Source organism: Ochlerotatus camptorhynchus, unplaced genomic scaffold (genome assembly GCF_037179485.1).
Source record: "Ochlerotatus camptorhynchus isolate MF236.1 unplaced genomic scaffold, CSIRO-AGI_Acam_v1.1 ptg000330l, whole genome shotgun sequence".
Taxonomy (NCBI): Eukaryota; Metazoa; Arthropoda; class Insecta; order Diptera; family Culicidae; genus Ochlerotatus; species Ochlerotatus camptorhynchus.
The window spans coordinates 13073967-13091368 of record NW_027040818.1 but is presented as its reverse complement, the minus strand read 5'-3'; the positions used below and the strand labels follow the sequence as shown (position 1 = coordinate 13091368).

Genomic DNA, 17402 nt, shown 5'->3' with positions numbered 1-17402 from the left:
AACACAATCACAAAAGTCTAACTTCAGGGCTGCCAAACTCATGGGATATTGACACCTTGACTTATACACTTCGGCCTACTTCGGAATGATCGGCACGACACTTGGCACAGCTTTCGGTAATGCCAAAACTCTTGGCACAGATTAAGGTGTGCAGAGTTGAATACCCCTTGAGTATTATAGTATATTTGGCAACCCGGTATTTCTGACAGCTTGAATGTTTAGGTTTGCAATCGCAAGGATAACATCGGTCTAGCGACAACCAAGGAGGAATGCCTCAGTGTGTGATCTCAAAATTGTTATACCGTAGACCCACGGTAATCTGACTGTTTTTAATCTGAGCACTTTTTAATATGAACCCCGCTAATCTGCACGGCGTGTGCATTACAAATTTGTTGAATGTCATTTTGCATAAGGAACGGCGTAAAGCAAAATGGAACATTTGCGAAACGGAACGCAGAATCATAACAAAACGTCAAAGGCTACCAGAAACACGCTTTTCTGATGATCATAGGGTCAATAGAAGTTCAAACTAAAAATAAACCCCGTTAATATGAACGGAGTGTCGTTCAGAATAATGGGGGTCCACGGTAGACCTATGACAAATTTTCTAAGGTATCGAAAAAATAAATCTAAACCCAATATTTTGGCTTGTTAACTTCGTGATCTTGAAAGTTGTGCAAGCCCTAGACATCAAAAAATGGTCTAGGAAAATTGTGATCTCGACTTATTTTTTAAAAGCCAGAAATTTTAAAAATCTTTGAAACCCGGTAGTTGTCCAGACAACGAAAAAAAATCATGCCGCAGAATTTTGAGTTCCATTAAATTCTTCCGGAATCAAAAAATGTTCAAGATCGTAAAATGTTTTCAATGTTTCAGCAGCATTTTAATTTTTCTAGGAATGTGAACTGCATATGTTCAAAATACCACAAATTATTCCATGCTGCACAATTTTCTCAATATGTTTGTCTTAGGATCTACACTTTATAAGTCCATACCAAGGGTAAGTCACTCAGCACATTGTACCGAAATTAGATTCGGCACAGCTTGGACACATCCATCGGCACACCTTTGGCACAATCTCGTAGGCATTGGATTGTTGTAAATAAAATGGGAGCACTGCTGGACAACTGCCATTGAAGTTGTTCACAATATTACGTGCTGTTTGACTGTATATTCAGGAACATCCTTTAATTGAATATACCAGACGAACTCTGAATGTAGGTTCTAGAGTGGGCTCAATAGAAAGAGGCAGTTCATCAGACCCCATTAGTACCCTTAATTCACCAAAATTTCGCACACCCGCAACTTCCCGCGTCATCCTCAATCCAATTTATCCTTGCGATTTCAAACCACAACATTCAAGGTGTCAGAAATACCGGGTTGCCGGGATCGGTATTTTACAAACAATCACAGCTTGCTCTATGACCGGCACAATCGGAACACATGCGGCACACTGACAATAAAGATGACCCAAGATTGGTGTGCGGAGTGACCTACCCCTTGGTCCATACATATTTTTATGGTCCAAAAACTCTAAAATTTATCGCTAAATCCCTAAATTTTTCAAGATCGAGATTTTATGTCATAGACGCTTGCAAATTTGTGTATGTACGTGATATTTTCATCTTGGAAAATTTTCTTCGTTCCAGAATAATGTTTTTGCTTCGAAGACTTAAAAAAATGTCTAGGTCCCAGAGTTATGATTTTTTTTTATCTTGAGGTGTTACCGAAGTTTATTTATCCTAGATCTTAAAAATTGTCTAAATCCGTGACATTGAACATTTTTTCCTTTGCCTCAATTTTTCGTTCTAATCACCAATTCGCGATCTGGATCTACCTAATGTCAACTTAGTAAATTGGTTGTTTTCTAAAAATCGACGTATTTTTGAACCAGCTTTATACTGGATTTGGAAGAGCGAAAACTAAATAGAACGGTTGTTTTCGAAAGATGGATTGGTTTGATCAAGTAATTTTTACTGTCCCTAGTGCTTCGCTATCGGAGGAAGTTTAGAAGTATGCTATTCGATGTTACTAGACGGATTGTAGGTTGGAGATAATGGATATACCTAATGGTTAGTGAATTTGGGAGTGGTCTTTCGGGGTCTTCTAAAAATCTCTCTTTTGCTGGTCTGTTCCCTTCACAGCATCCTTCGTAATAGATAGCCTCGATTGACATAACTGTTCGTCTTCCTCCTCCGACCAGTTGTTCCCTGGGTTGTGGCTGTGACATTCTACAGAAAACATTGTGGGTACAGATTGTGGGTATTTAACAGTTATTTAGAAAACCGATGGCCAACATCTTGAATTACAAAATGGCGGCGAGCATCAAATTTGGACATTTACACGTCGTCCTCGTTTAAAAAATATCCATATTGTTTGATATTTGACAGTATTTCTAAAACCGATGGAGGCCATATTGTATTCCAAAATGGCGTCCAACATAAATTTTAGACCTCTACACTGAAACAAAGATAATAGTTAGGAATACTATTTTGCAGAAAACACTTATTTTCAGTATAACTACGCTTAATACCGTTAAATCTACCATGATTTCAGTATAGTTGACTATAAATATAATCAAATTTACTACCATTCTGTCAAAACTACTATGCTGACTCAAACGGTATAGTAGTTTTGAAAGAAAAAATATTCAAATTAAACGAATTTCGTTTCTGCACAAATCTATTGGTGGGAGTATTTAATTTAAACCATCAATATAGTATTTTTGCTAATGGATTTTGTTTCTGTGTAGACATCACCTCGTTTCTAAAAATACGCATATATGGTATTTGACAATATTTCTTAAACAGAAAATGGCAGCGGACATCGAATTTTGACATCTACACGTCGTCATCGTTCCGAAAATACCCATATTGTTGTGAATTTGACAGAATTTCTAAAACCGATGGCTGCCATCTCGGATATCAAAATAGCATCCAACATCGATTTTCGACCTCTACACCTCGTCTCCCTTCCGGAAATATCCATATTGTGGTTCGACAGTTTTTTAGAAAACCGATGGCCGCCAACTTGGATTCAGCAATGGCGGCAGACATCGAATTTTGACATCTACAACTCGTTCTCGTTTCGAAAGTGCTCATATTGTAGGGTGTTTGACCGTATTTCTAAAACAGATGGCCGCCATCTTGGATTACGAAATTGCTTCTTGCATCGTTCTCCAGCCTCTACACGGTCCCTCTGTCCCGTTCATCCCTGGGACGGGACTTGACAATCGGGTAGCGATTTCGAGCTAATTTGCTGTCAAATCCAAGCCAGTTTCTGATTGGTCTAGCAATCGTAGAATAAAAAGTACAGAGGTCAGCATCATCTGACACTAAAGGGTGTCCATAATGAAATTGCCACACACAAAATTGATTCGCAAAATTCGAGTTTTCATCCGATTGCCATCAAATTTTCAGGGATTGAGAAATAACTATTAAACTTCATTTTACCATTTTACTCGTATTTTATTTACAGCCCATACGCAAATGCCCGCACCTTGGCCTTAACCCCGGCCATAAGATTCTGCACAACCTGTGAATCAACCGTTTTTTACATGTAAACCCATAAAGGGTGATACGGTCAAAATTTGGTCAATATCAACTTGATGTATTTCTTTCAATTTTGCATTTAAAAAACCTGAACACCCCTCATTTTGAAGGTGTGTGTGTGTAGAATGTTGCTCCTATTTTGATTTTGGAGTTCACTCTTCAGTTGTCAAAATGCCGTCCAAGCAAGAAGAGCAGCGTATCAAAATTTTGCTCGCGCATCGCGAAAATCCGAGCTACTCGCACGCAAAGTTGGCAAAATCGCTAAAAGTTGCCAAATCAACCGTTACAAATGTAATTAAAGTGTTTGGGGAACGTTTGTCGACAGCCAGGAAGTCTGGATCGGGGGGAAATCGAAAACCGGAAGCCGCTGAGACGACAAAGAGAGTTGCCGGTAGTTTCAAGCGAAACCCTAACCTCTCTCTCCGAGATGCCGCAAATAAGCTGGGTGTATCGTCTACAACCGTGCATCGAGCCAAAAAACGAGCCGGACTATCGACTTACAAGAAGGTAGTGACTCCAAATCGCGATGATAAACAAAATACGACGGCCAAAGCGCGATCCCGGAGGCTGTACACGACGATGCTGACGAAGTTTGACTGCGTGGTAATGGACGACGAAACCTACGTCAAAGCCGACTACAAGCAGCTTCCGGGACAGGAGTTTTATACGGCAAAAGGAAGGGGAAAGGTAGCAGATGTTTTCAAGCACATGAAACTGTCAAAGTTCGCAAAGAAATATCTGGTTTGGCAAGCCATCTGTACCTGTGGCTTGAAAAGCAGCATTTTCATAGCTTCCGGGACTGTCAACCAAGAAATTTACGTGAAAGAGTGTTTGAATAAACGTCTGCTGCCTTTCCTGAAGAAACACGGTTGTTCCGTACTGTTTTGGCCGGATTTGGCATCTTGCCATTACGGTAAAAAGGCCATGGAGTGGTACGCCGCCAACAACGTGCAGGTGGTTCCCAAGGACAAGAACCCTCCCAACACGCCAGAGCTCCGCCCAATTGAGAAATACTGGGCTATTGTCAAGCGGAACCTAAAGAAGACCAAAAAAACTGCTAAGGGCGAGCAGCAGTTCAAGGCAAACTGGCTTTCTGCGGCGAAGAAGGTGGACAAGGTGGCTGTACAAAATCTGATGGCAGGGGTCAAGCGTAAGGCCCGGCAATTCGGATTTGGAAAGGCGGAAGCCTAACTGAATATTTTTCCTGAATTTTATACTAATTGAACTTGAAAAAGAAATTTAATTTGATTTTTTAAATAAACGATTTCACCGATTTACACGCGTTTTCCCTTGACCAAATTTTGACCGTATCACCCTTTACTTTCTTCAGTTCCTCGACTGTCTTCACTTTCTAGGTCGTTTAAGAAGGTGCTGCTTCATAATCGCCCAGTACTTCTCGATGGGGCGGAGCTCCGGAGTGTTGGGAGGGTTGAAAATTTTCGGCACGAAATTGACCTTATTGTCCGCATACCACTTCAGCACGTCCTTGGAGTAGTGGCATGAGGCCAAATCCGGCCAGAAGATTGTTGGGACGTTGTGGGCCTTCAGGAGAGGAAGCAGCCGCTTCTGGAGGCACTCTTTTATGTACACCTGTCCGTTCATCGTGTCCTGGGTCACGAAAGGTGCACTCCGTTTCCCGCACGTGCAGATGGCTTGCCAAACCAGGAATTTCTTCGCAAATTTGGACAACTTCTGAGTGCGGACATGCTCCGGAACGCTGAACTTATCCTTGGCCGTAAAAAACAGGTTGCCGGGGATCTGTTTGAAGTCGGCCTTCACATATGTTTCGTCGTCCATGATGCAGCATTCAACTTTCGTCAGCATGTTGAGGTACAACTTCCTGGCACGGGTTTTGGCGGACTTGTTCTGCTTCTCGTCGCGATTAAGGGCCTTTTGTACCTTGAACGTTCGAAGCCCAGCCTTAGTTTTGGCCTTCTGGACAAAACTTCGGCTTAGGTGCAGCTTCTTAGCCACATCCCTAACGGAGGCGTTCGGATTTCGGTTGAAGGCCCCAACTACGCGGTTGTGATTTTTGTAGTTGTACGGAATACTTTTTCCTTCACTTCTGGGCTTCCGATCGGTGGTCAACCGTTCCTCGAACCGCTTAATCACACGCGACACCGTGGAATTCGCGATTCCCAACGTTTTAGCGATGGAACGATGCGAGAGATCCTTGTTCTCGTGATGAATGCGCAAAATTTTATCACGCACGAGCTGTTCTTTCGACTCCATTTCCGCGAGTGTTGATCACAGGACTTTAAAACTTGCAGGATGTAAATAATGCACTATGAACTAAATCCACCCAAATTTTCATTAAATTCTACCCAACGGTTAAAAAGTTAGAGCAATTTCATAGTGTGGCAATTTCATCGTGGACACCCTTTAGAAGCTCGATTGTCAAGTCTCATCCAGGGTTCATCCTATATGGACAGCCTTTCGAGACATAGCACATTCAGGAACTTCGCATGCACACTAGCGCCACATAGTGAGAGCAGTGGCGTCGCCCTGACCTCAATCTAACTGTTCAAAGACTCCCAAAACGAAAAAAAAACGAAACAAAACAATTGTTTCCAATGGATGCAAATCAGTGAAACTGAAGAACTTGCGCCTTTTAACACTGATTTGACTGTAAACGTAACCCTAAATAACGTTGTCAAATTTGTTAACAGGTAAAAAGTGAGGTTACACGTCGCCACTGAATGGGAGAGGGGGGTGACCCCGGCGTAGTAGTTAACATCCTTACCTCTCTCGACAAAGTCACGAGTTCAAATCTCACCCCCAGACAAGTCACGAATGACCCAAGAGTTAACACTATAAAGGGTGATACGGTCAAAATTTGGTCAATATCAACTTGACGTATTTCTTTCAATTTTGCATTTAAAAAACCTGAACACCCCTCATTTTGAAGGTGTGTGTGTGTAGAATGTTGCTCCTATTTTGATTTTGGAATTCATTCTTCAGTTGTCAAAATGCCGTCCAAGCAAGAAGAGCAGCGTATCAAAATTTTGCTCGCGCATCGCGAAAATCCGAGCTACTCGCACGCAAAGTTGGCAAAATCGCTAAAAGTAGCCAAATCAACCGTTACAAATGTAATTAAAGTGTTTGGGGAACGTTTGTCGACAGCCAGGAAGTCTGGATCGGGGGGAAATCGAAAACCGGAAGCCGCTGAGACGACAAAGAGAGTTGCCGGTAGTTTCAAGCGAAACCCTAACCTCTCTCTCCGAGATGCCGCAAATAAGCTGGGTGTATCGTCTACAACCGTGCATCGAGCCAAAAAACGAGCAGGACTATCGACTTTCAAGAAGGTAGTGACTCCAAATCGCGATGATAAACAAAATACGACGGCCAAAGCGCGATCCCGGAGGCTGTACACGACGATGCTGACGAAGTTTGACTGCGTGGTAATGGACGACGAAACCTACGTCAAAGCCGACTACAAACAGCTTCCGGGACAGGAGTTTTATACGGCAAAAGGAAGGGGAAAGGTAGCAGATGTTTTCAAGCACATGAAACTGTCAAAGTTCGCAAAGAAATATCTGGTTTGGCAAGCCATCTGTACCTGTGGCTTGAAAAGCAGCATTTTCATAGCTTCCGGGACTGTCAACCAAGAAATTCACGTGAAAGAGTGTTTGAATAAACGTCTGCTGCCTTTCCTGAAGAAACACGGTTGTTCCGTACTGTTTTGGCCGGATTTGGCATCTTGCCATTACGGTAAAAAGGCCATGGAGTGGTACGCCGCCAACAACGTGCAGGTGGTTCCCAAGGACAAGAACCCTCCCAACACGCCAGAGCTCCGCCCAATTGAGAAATACTGGGCTATTGTCAAGCGGAACCTAAAGAAGACCCAAAAAACTGCTAAGGGCGAGCAGCAGTTCAAGGCAAACTGGCTTTCTGCGGCGAAGAAGGTGGACAAGGTGGCTGTACAAAATCTGATGGCAGGGGTCAAGCGTAAGGCCCGGCAATTCGGATTTGGAAAAGCGGAAGCCTAACTGAATATTTTTCCTGAATTTTATACTAATTGAACTTGAAAAAGAAATTTAATTTGATTTTTTAAATAAACGATTTCACCAATTTACACGCGTTTTCCCTTGACCAAATTTTGACCGTATCACCCTTTAGTGACTATAATAAATAAAAAAAAAGAATGAGAGAGTTCTGAACTAATATGAACATCACCCGGAAGACCGCGGTCATCTGAACAACTTTGCTGAAGACAGTAACCTTCTACATGGCCACGAGCTCGGGATACAGCTTATACAGGAAGTTCATATGTACACTGGCGACGAGTAGTGTGAGAGTTCTGAACTAATATGGTCACTAGACTGATGCAAAATTTGACTTTTTCGCTCCACAGTACTTAAATGGTTTCAAATCGGGTCCTGATTAGCCTCCCAAAGTTACAACTCACTTGGTTAGAAACAGACTTCGCACAAGCCATTTAAAGTTTACATGTAAATTACTATGGGAAATCTCAACTTTTTGTTCATTGCCCTCTAGTCTTTTTCCATATTGAGCTGAGAAACAGATCGATAGCCAGTCTTATAGAAAAGCTCAGTTACAACTTTGCTCAAGATCGTTTCTATGTAAAACGAGACAGGAAAAAGTTATTAATTATTTAAGAGATTGGTAAACTTATGACATGATCAAGCAGCTACTCTGTAGGCAACACTGTATTTTGCAGTGACATAGTAGCCATGATTTTTGTGTCCTATTCAACGCCCCAGAAGCACCAATGCTGCCTGCTGAGCAGGTGATTGAGCATGATCATAAGACATCAGCGCATTGAACCATTGATAACTTTCGATCCTTGCATTTAATCAAAAAGTCTTCAGCAAAGTTGTAGCTGGGAAAATTTCCTACAAGCAAAGTTAAAAGCTTTTGAAGTAGACCGATATGGTGAATTATTAGATAGACATGAACGAAAATCTTGGTTTTACCATAGTAATTCCCACACAAACTTTAAATGGTTTGTGCCATCTCAGTTTCTCACCAAATGGGTTCAAATTTTGAGAGGTTAGTCAGGATTCGATTTGGAATCGTTTAAGTATTGTGGAGCGAAAATTTCAAATTTTGCATAACTCTACTCTCCATTTTGTTTGTTTGCGTTGGCGTAGGTTTGCGTCAACATGGCCTTACAAGGTTTGTTTACAAAATGGAGTTGTTGGTCTTGAAGTAATAAAAGTGAAGTGCCTTTAGCGGCGTAGTTCCCTATTAAACTTGAAGCAAATGGCACAGGCTTGTTCCTCTAACCCAGTACAATAACTTTGTCGAAGACAGTATAGCTTTATATATGTTGATACAAATGAGATAATCCACCACAGCCCCTATTAGTGAAAATCCCATAAGCTGTGGGTATCCTTATTCGCGGTTCCTTATTCACGCCCCCGTTACCCCGGCAATAAGGATTCCTGACTGTATAATGCCATACGGTGGTCAGTTTTACGGAAGTCATAAGAAACCGCTGCAGGATGTTCGTCGAAATCACGAACGAGTTTGTCCTCAACAGTGACGATCAGAGGAGGATGGTGCGGAACTCGTAAGGACGACAAGGAGCCGTGGAAATGAGAGACAGAGGTTCAAACTACGGTTGATTTCGTTAACTAAATGGTTAATTTGAGACAGTGTTGCAGCTCCTGCTATCAGGATCTGGATAGAGAAATCCGCTATGGGATGGTCTCCTCGAAACGCCTGGCAGATTGAAGTCGCACATTTCCCATAGTTTCCTATTTTATCGCACCAAATCTTCCGCATTCAGAGTTGAAAATGGACGATCCCACTCTTGCCCCTGTGTACACACCAAATTTAAGTTTTGAACTTACCTTCAACTAACAAAACAGCGAGCAAACAACAAATCTCGATTACTTTTTCGAAGGGACGTATCAGCTTTTGTAAACAATGCATTTGATCGTCGATTTGGTGTAACTGGTAGCTCACCCACGCATGCGTACACTGCCATCAGATAGGGGACATTTTTCCCTACCTGATAGTGGTGTTAGAATGCGTGGGCGAGCTATCAGTTACGCCAAACCGATGGTCAAATGAATTGTTTACAAAAGCTGATACGTCCCTTCGAAAAAGTAATCGAGAAATATAGGTTAAATCGAATCAATCCCCAACAGCAAACGATAGCAAGCCATATAAAAAGTCTGCCACTTATATGCATCTGACTGAAGAATCAATTTGTTTTGATTTGTTTACTTCTCATTGTCTTTCAAAAAACCCCGCAAAAACATGTCTTTCAAAAAGTGATTTCGAATTGTCTTTTTCTGATTCAAAATTGTGGCAAAATTATTCAAAGTGATGCAGCTTAGATCCGGTATAAAACAAAATGTACAATACCGGTGCAGCAGTGTTTTTGTATTTGTTCTAAAAAAATAGACTAAAACCACGATTTGTACCGCCGGTGAAGATACCCTAAGATCAATAGAGAAATGAATCCTCTTAAGCAATTTTCTATATAAATTCCCACAGCTCCTGGCACTGCATATAATAAGTCTTCCGGACTCTTCCAGGGTCCGTGGAATTCTGAACTTTTCTAAAACAAATGCCCTGGCAACAGTGGTTAAGATCTCCAAGTTTTTTTTCTTCAACGACAATGCGCGAGTCATGTGATTCCCCATCCACCGTCCGAAGATTCTCAAGATCGCTTCCATTCTTCGGCAGACCATCACCATCAGTTCACAGTTTTTATTATTTATTTGTTTTTATCCACAAATGTACGCAAATGCTTTCCTCACCCTTTTATGACGGCGAGGTCCTTTATTTCGCACTGTCGAGACTCATCGAGACCTGTTCCGTTGGATAGTTGGCTACAAGAGAGGCACCCTTCACATTCGAACAATCGAGCAGCGTGCAGTCAGTAGCTATAGCCGGGATCTCTTGTTTAGGCGCGACACAGGATCAACCGGAGTGTCCTTTTAAACTTTTTTTTTTCTTTCTTCTCTGTGTGTTGATGTTGCTGCTGATGCTGCTCCTTGGAATAACAACAAAACCAAGGCAGTAGCAGAAAAGAAGAACGACAGTAGGAGCAGCACAAGAAGTGAGTGGTGCTAAAAGGAAAATGAATTTATTACGTCCTCACCCGGGAGGAGATAACGTGTTTGTATATGCGTTCTATTTAGTGCACTGTGGGAAAATTTGCTGTGATTACCGGATGAAATATTAAAATCGTTCTTCTACATATTCTAGAAATTACAATCCTGCTTTCAATAAATAGTGAATTTAAAATTGAATCAATTTCACATTTTGACCGTTATTCAACCGTTTACACCAGTGTGCGCGAGCGCTAGATTGCACAGCAGGAGCTCCGCGGGTAGCCTGGTTTCCACCCAGAAAGAAAAGATGGATCATATATCCATGAATAAGATTCCGCGAGAAGCGCAACATTTGCCAACATCTCCCGAACGTCTGTGAATGGCCATACAAAGGGACGACGGGAGCCGAGCTAGAAAGAGAGACATATGCCACGTTGTCCGACGATCAGGGCTCACTTTAATGATATATGACAGTGTGTAAATAGGGTAAATCAGATTGCGGTTTGGGGATTTGAGTTGACCAGATTAGTATTGCACTAACATCGGTCGCGAGCAGAGCTACTCGGGGACACGTAACAGCAGGAGTGAACACGAAAGGATATTGAACTTTGTTTCCGTTTGTCCGCCGGAGAGACAGAGAGGAAATTTCGCCGCGCATTGACCGCATTGTGATTTGATGAAAGCTGACCCGTGATCGCGCAAAAATGCTGCTGGACAGTCGAACGTTCCTGCCCATACCTGCCCTGCCGGCGGGTTCCTCCTTCACTTCTTTACTATCGTACTACAATCGTTCCTCTATGTTTTCTTTCAGAATCAACAACCGACACCACCATCATCCACGTGTTCCGGCCGGCGGAGATCACCACCAGTCGATGCCCGGTCCACACATGCCATTGCAGGGCTCTAGGAAACCTCCGTCACAGCACTATGGCACCTCCAATGGCATGACACACGGCGGCGGCGGCGGCGGCATGGGATCGAAACATCAGCACTCTGGAATGGGCCATCCTCCGAAGACGCTACCGTACAGCAGCAGCAGCAGCACCAGCAACAGCAGTAGTCACCAACATCAGCAGCATCACCACCAACAGCACAATCATCACAGCCATCACCACACGGGACACCACAACTCGGCTGCGATTCCGGTAGTGTCGGCCGCCGGTCCCGGGGCGTCCAAGGCTCGCATGATTCCATCGCATGAACGTGAGTAGTACCTACGGTGTAGTTTGTTTGAGTGTTGTACGAATATAGTGTGGAGCCTGTGAAATCAGTGGATATTAGTGTGGGACATTGCAGTCAAGCTCAATTATTGAAATTTATTGATGGCCTTCTTCAGTGCATGACGAGAGTGTCGGAAAGGTCAACCGTTGAGAAGAGGTTGGAGGGATTTGTTGTCTCAGTGCGATAGGATAAATAGCTCAACTGTGAGTAGAAGACATGGATTAGCAGTCATTTCGGTATGTTCATCTTCTTAAGGGATCTTCCGAGAGGCTTTTCAGTGCTGGCGCGGCATACAATGCCAGAGATTGACGAGGGTCCGATTGCAAGTCTGGTCATGATTTTTTTTCAGTTCTCAATTAACAACTGTGAAGACCTTAACGAACATTACGTCGAAATTAGAACCACATTGAGACTGGGAGTCTTTAAAAATATGGAAGAATGTCGAGTACCTTGGAGTGAAGGTTCAATTCCTGTTCCAGCAGACTGAACTTTTCGTAAAACGATATTTTCTAACTGGTCTACTGGGTGATATGTTGGATAACTCGGCTCTGTAAAGTTTATTCGATTGAGCCTGTACAAATAAAGTAATTAATAAAAAAAATACTGGGTGATATGTGTTGCTAAGTGCTAAATTTGTGCAAACACTGGTAGAAGACTGTGCCAGTTGTCTTGTAAAATTGATAACACCAGATATACTCCGGATCTCCTTTTTCCGGGTAATAGATAGGACAAATGGACCTCATATAGCCTAGTAAGTAGAGGCACGGTATTACCGGCGGCAGGGTGGCCACTAGACTGATGCAAATTTTGACATTTTCGCTCCACAGTGCTCAAATTATTAGTCTCCTGATTAGTCTCCCAAAATTTGAACTCATTTGAAAAGAAACTGACTTGGCACAAACCATTTGAAGTTTATATGGAAATTACTATGGGAAATCCAAACTTTGTGTTCATTGTCTTTTTACTTTTTTCCATACTATACTGTTCAAAAATTCAAAAGCTATTCTTATGGAAAATTTTCTCTGCTTCAACTTAGCAGAATATAGTTGTTGAGCCAAACGTCAAATAAAATAGTTATTAATTGTTTAGGAGATTGATAATCTTATGGCATGATCAAGCAGCTGTTTTGTAAGCAACACTGTATCTTGCAGTTTGACATAGTAGCCATGATTTGTGTGCGCCAGAAACACCAATGTTGCCTGCTGAACAGTTGATTGAGCATAATCGTAAGACATTAGTGACTTGAATTATTGATAACTTTTGATGCTTACATTATATTGAAATGTAGTTCAGGACAAAGTTGTAGCTGATAAAATTTTCTACGAGCTCAGTTATTATTTTTTAAAGCAGAGCAATATGGTAAATTGTTAGATGGATATGGTTTATTTTAGTTTTATTTTGGTTTTATTTGGTTTTCCTATAGTAATTTCCATATAAACTTCAAATGGTTTGTGCCAAGTCAGTTTCTTATCGAATGAGTTCAAATTTTGGGAGACTAATCAGGACCCGATTTGAAACCGTTTGAGCACTATGGAGCGAAAATGTCAAAATTTGCATCAGTCTAGTGGCCCCTCAACTGGGCATTAACAGGGATTCGAATTTTGTTGTATACCTATACCTATTTTGGTTACAATCATGTTAACTTACTTTGACTATATGTTTTGTATTACTTCTGCGTGAAGTCAACGATTTACATAGTTGAAGATGCTAATTTCAAATAACAGAATAAAGTGGTAATTTTTATATGATAGATGAGGAGATGAAAGTATAGAGTTGATAGTTCCGTTAGAGTACGGCAGTGTGAAAATTGTATATAGAGAGTAGAAAGCCAGCAAGGACAACTTTTTATGAAGGTACAAATCGATGTGATCATCTCTCTTTACCAAACTCCCCCGTTGAAGTGGCCCCCCCACTGGCAAAAAAGAGATGATCGCCGACTCGCTTATGTACCGACGATGTGGTTGAAACAGTTCTATCGATTTTACCGCTCTCAAGTTGTTATCTGAAGGAAGGCATCCAGGCAACACTTAACTTAAAGACTTAAACTTAAACTACCTTGAAAATTCGGACTAACCGGACAATCCTCAGGGAATTTTATTTTTTCCTGGAAAAACCTGGAATTCTTGAGGAATTTTGAAATTCTCGTATCATAATCAAGCAATTCTTAACATTTTATAATATAACCAACTATATCTTCCACGTTTTTCTTTTTTAGCCATTGAACATAATACTTCTGGAGTGGATTAAACTTCAGTAACAACATACATTCTGAAAATTGAATTGTTTTTTAGCTTTAAAATAGCTGTAACTTTGTAACGAGATATGATAGAGACATGAATTTTCTTACTTTTCCTAATTTTCGGAAACGAACATTTTGCTTTCAAAAAAAGCTTTCAGCTAGAGAGGGTCTAGTACACGGTTAGAAAAAAGTACCCAAAATTAAGTTCTTTTCACTCATCTCGGTACTATAGTGCAGGAACCCAAAAGTAGGTAAAACGGGTCAAAGAAATTTTCATTTACTTGTGTGCAGTTCGTATGGAATTTTCCACTGGCTTTTTAACCAAAAGTAAGTTAGTTGTACCCAACAGTAGGTAAATATGATTATACTCAACGTTGGGTTCCCACACTTTACTACCCCTGTTGGGTGGTTTTGCTCCTTTGTTTTTGACAACATTAGAAGGAGAAAAGGAGACAAACTAGTCAAAAGTAGGTAAAAGTGAACTGGCCGTTGGGTACTTTTTTCTTACCGTGTGTAAGAGAGGGCCGGGCTGGCTGATTTTGAGCTAAACGAACTGTCAAAGCCCAGAGCCTATGTTGAATCTTGATTGCATTGGCAGTGTTGCTAGAAATCATCTTGACATAGGTTGCCACGACAGTTTGTTTTCAATCCGCTCCTTTCTCTTATACTAGACCCTCTCTACTTTCAGCGACCTCTAGGAGTGGCGCTACAAAAAAGTGACATTAGGGTCTAAAAAGACCCAGACTGCAACACGCTCCCAATAAAAAACCAATTCTTGATCTATTGGCCTCAAAAGAAAAATAAAGGTTCCCTGAAAGGCACCCTGCCCAGGATTTCCCCAATTTGGCCATTTAGGATATCTGGCACCGGTTCCGATAGGACACAAATGGATACATTCAAAATCTCATGTACTGATACCGAATTCTTCTGCTTCTTCCTCACATTTCAAGCTTATTGCATATCGTATATTAGCTTATTGCGTGCTCTCAACTTAGGTGCACTTCCACAGTTATTAATTAAGTACAATCATACTCTATGCCCAGGGAAGTCGAGAAATTTTCCAGCCCGGATAGTTCCTAGATCGGACCGGGAATCGAACCCAGCCACACCTCCAGCATGGTATTGCTTTGTAGCTGCGCCTCTACCGACTGGTTCCGTCCGACTACTCAAAATTTATGATTTTACAACCAGAAGTAAAGAGACATCATGCCACGAACACACAAGTAGATCTAATCACATCTGGATACCCGGAACTGGTTCCGGCAGGGCCTCAAATAGAACACTTCCAAAACCTCATGTACTGGTACCGTCCGACGACTCAAAATGTATGATTTTTTATCCAGAAGTAAATAAACATCATGTCATGGACCGAAATTTGGATCTGGACACTTCTGGATGCACGGAACCGGTTCCGGTAGGACCCCCAATAGTAAATAGACATCATGCAACAAACAAACAGGTGGATTTGGCCACATCCGGATATCCAGAACTGGTTCCGGCATGGCCTCAAATAGAACAATTCCAAAACCTACTGTACTGGTACCTTCCGACAACTCAAAATTTATGATTTTTCATCCAGAAGTAAATGCCATGGACCGAAAGGTGGATCTGGTCACATATGGATACCCGAAACAGGTTCCGGCACGGCTCAAAAAACAAACACTTTCAAATACTCACGTACTGAATAGTCATTATGCCATGAACTAACAGGAGGATCTGGCCTCTTCTGGATACCCGAATCCGGTTCCGGCAGGGCTCCAGAAAGGTAACTTCCAAAACCTCATGTACTGGTACAGTCCGACGGCTCAAAATTAATGATTTTTCATCCAGAAATAAATAGACATCATGCCATGGGCTAACAGGTGGATCTGACCTTTGCTTTGTAGCTGTGCCTTTACCGACTGGTACCGTCCGACTACTCAAAATTTATGATTTTACAACCAGAAGTAAAGAGACATCATCCCACGAACACACAGGTGGATTTGGCCACATCTGGATACCCGGAACTGGTTCCGGTAGGGCCTCAAATAGAACACTTCCAAAACCTCATGTAATGGTACCGTCCGACAGCTCAAAATTTATGTTTTTTGATCTAGAAGTAAATGCCATGGACCGAAAGGTGGATCTGGCCACATCTGGATACCCGGAACTGGTTCCGGCACGACCCAAAAAACAAGCACTTTCAAATCCTCACGAACTGGTACCGTCCGACGACTCAAAAAGTATGATTTTTTATCCAAAAGTAAATAGACTTCATGCCATGGACTAACAGGAGAATCTGGCCTCTTCTGGATACCCAAATCCCGTGACTACAGGGCTCCAGAAAGGTTACTTCCAAAACCTCATGTACTAGTACCGTCCAACGGCTCAAAATTCATATTTTTTGTCCAGAAGTAAATAGACATCATGCCACGAATAAACATGTGGATCTGGCCACATCCGATACCCAGATCCGATTCTGGCAGGACCCCAAATAGGACACATCCTAAGCCTCATGTACTGGTACCGTCCGACAGCTCAACATTTATGATTTTTCATCCAGAAGTAAATAGTCATCATACCATGGACCAACATGTGGATCTGGCTACATCCGGATACCCGGAATCGGTTCCGAGCGGCGCCAAAAAGAACACATCCTAAGCCTTATGTACTGGTACCGTCCGACGGCTCAAAATTTATGATTCTTCATTCAAAAGTAAATACACATAATGCCACGAACAAACAGGTGGATGTGGTCACATTCGATACCCAGACCCGATTCTGGTAGAGGCTCAATAGGACACGTTCTAAGCCACATGTACTGGTACCGTCCGACGGTTCAACATTTATGATTTTTCATCCCATGGCATCATTCCATAGACCAACAGGTGGATATGACCATATCTGGATACCCAGAACTGGTTCCGGCAGGGCCTTAAAAAGGACACTTCCAAAACCTCATGTACTGGTACCGTCCGACAGCTCAAAATTTGTGATTTTTCATTCAGAAGTAAATTCCATGGACCGGAAGGTGGATCTGGCTACATCTGGATACCCGAAACTGATTCCGGCACGACCAAAAAAAAAAAACACTTTCAAATCCTCACGTACTGGTACCGTCCGACGACTCAAAATGTGTGATTTTTTATCTAGAAGTAAATAGACTTCATGCCATGGACTAACAATAGGATCTGGCCTTTTCTTGATAACCGAATCCGGTTACGGCAGGGCTCCAGAAAGGTTACTTCCAAAACCTCATGTACTGGTACGGCTCAAAATTTATGATTTTTCATCCAGAAGTAAATACACATAATACCACGAACAAACAGGTGAATCTGGCCACATCCGATACCCGGAACCGGTTCCGAGCGGCCCCAA

General features: G+C 42.0%; 1 protein-coding gene across 1 annotated transcript in view; it reads left to right on the top strand.

The window, feature by feature from the left end:
* stau (double-stranded RNA-binding protein Staufen) overlaps positions 1 to 17402 on the top strand; it is an 81933-nt gene that overhangs the window by 33373 nt on the left and 31158 nt on the right. The window contains exon 3 of the mRNA XM_065230403.1: positions 11397 to 11788. Within this exon, the coding sequence (XP_065086475.1) occupies positions 11397 to 11788 (392 nt within the window). The remainder of the gene's footprint in view (positions 1 to 11396; positions 11789 to 17402) is intronic.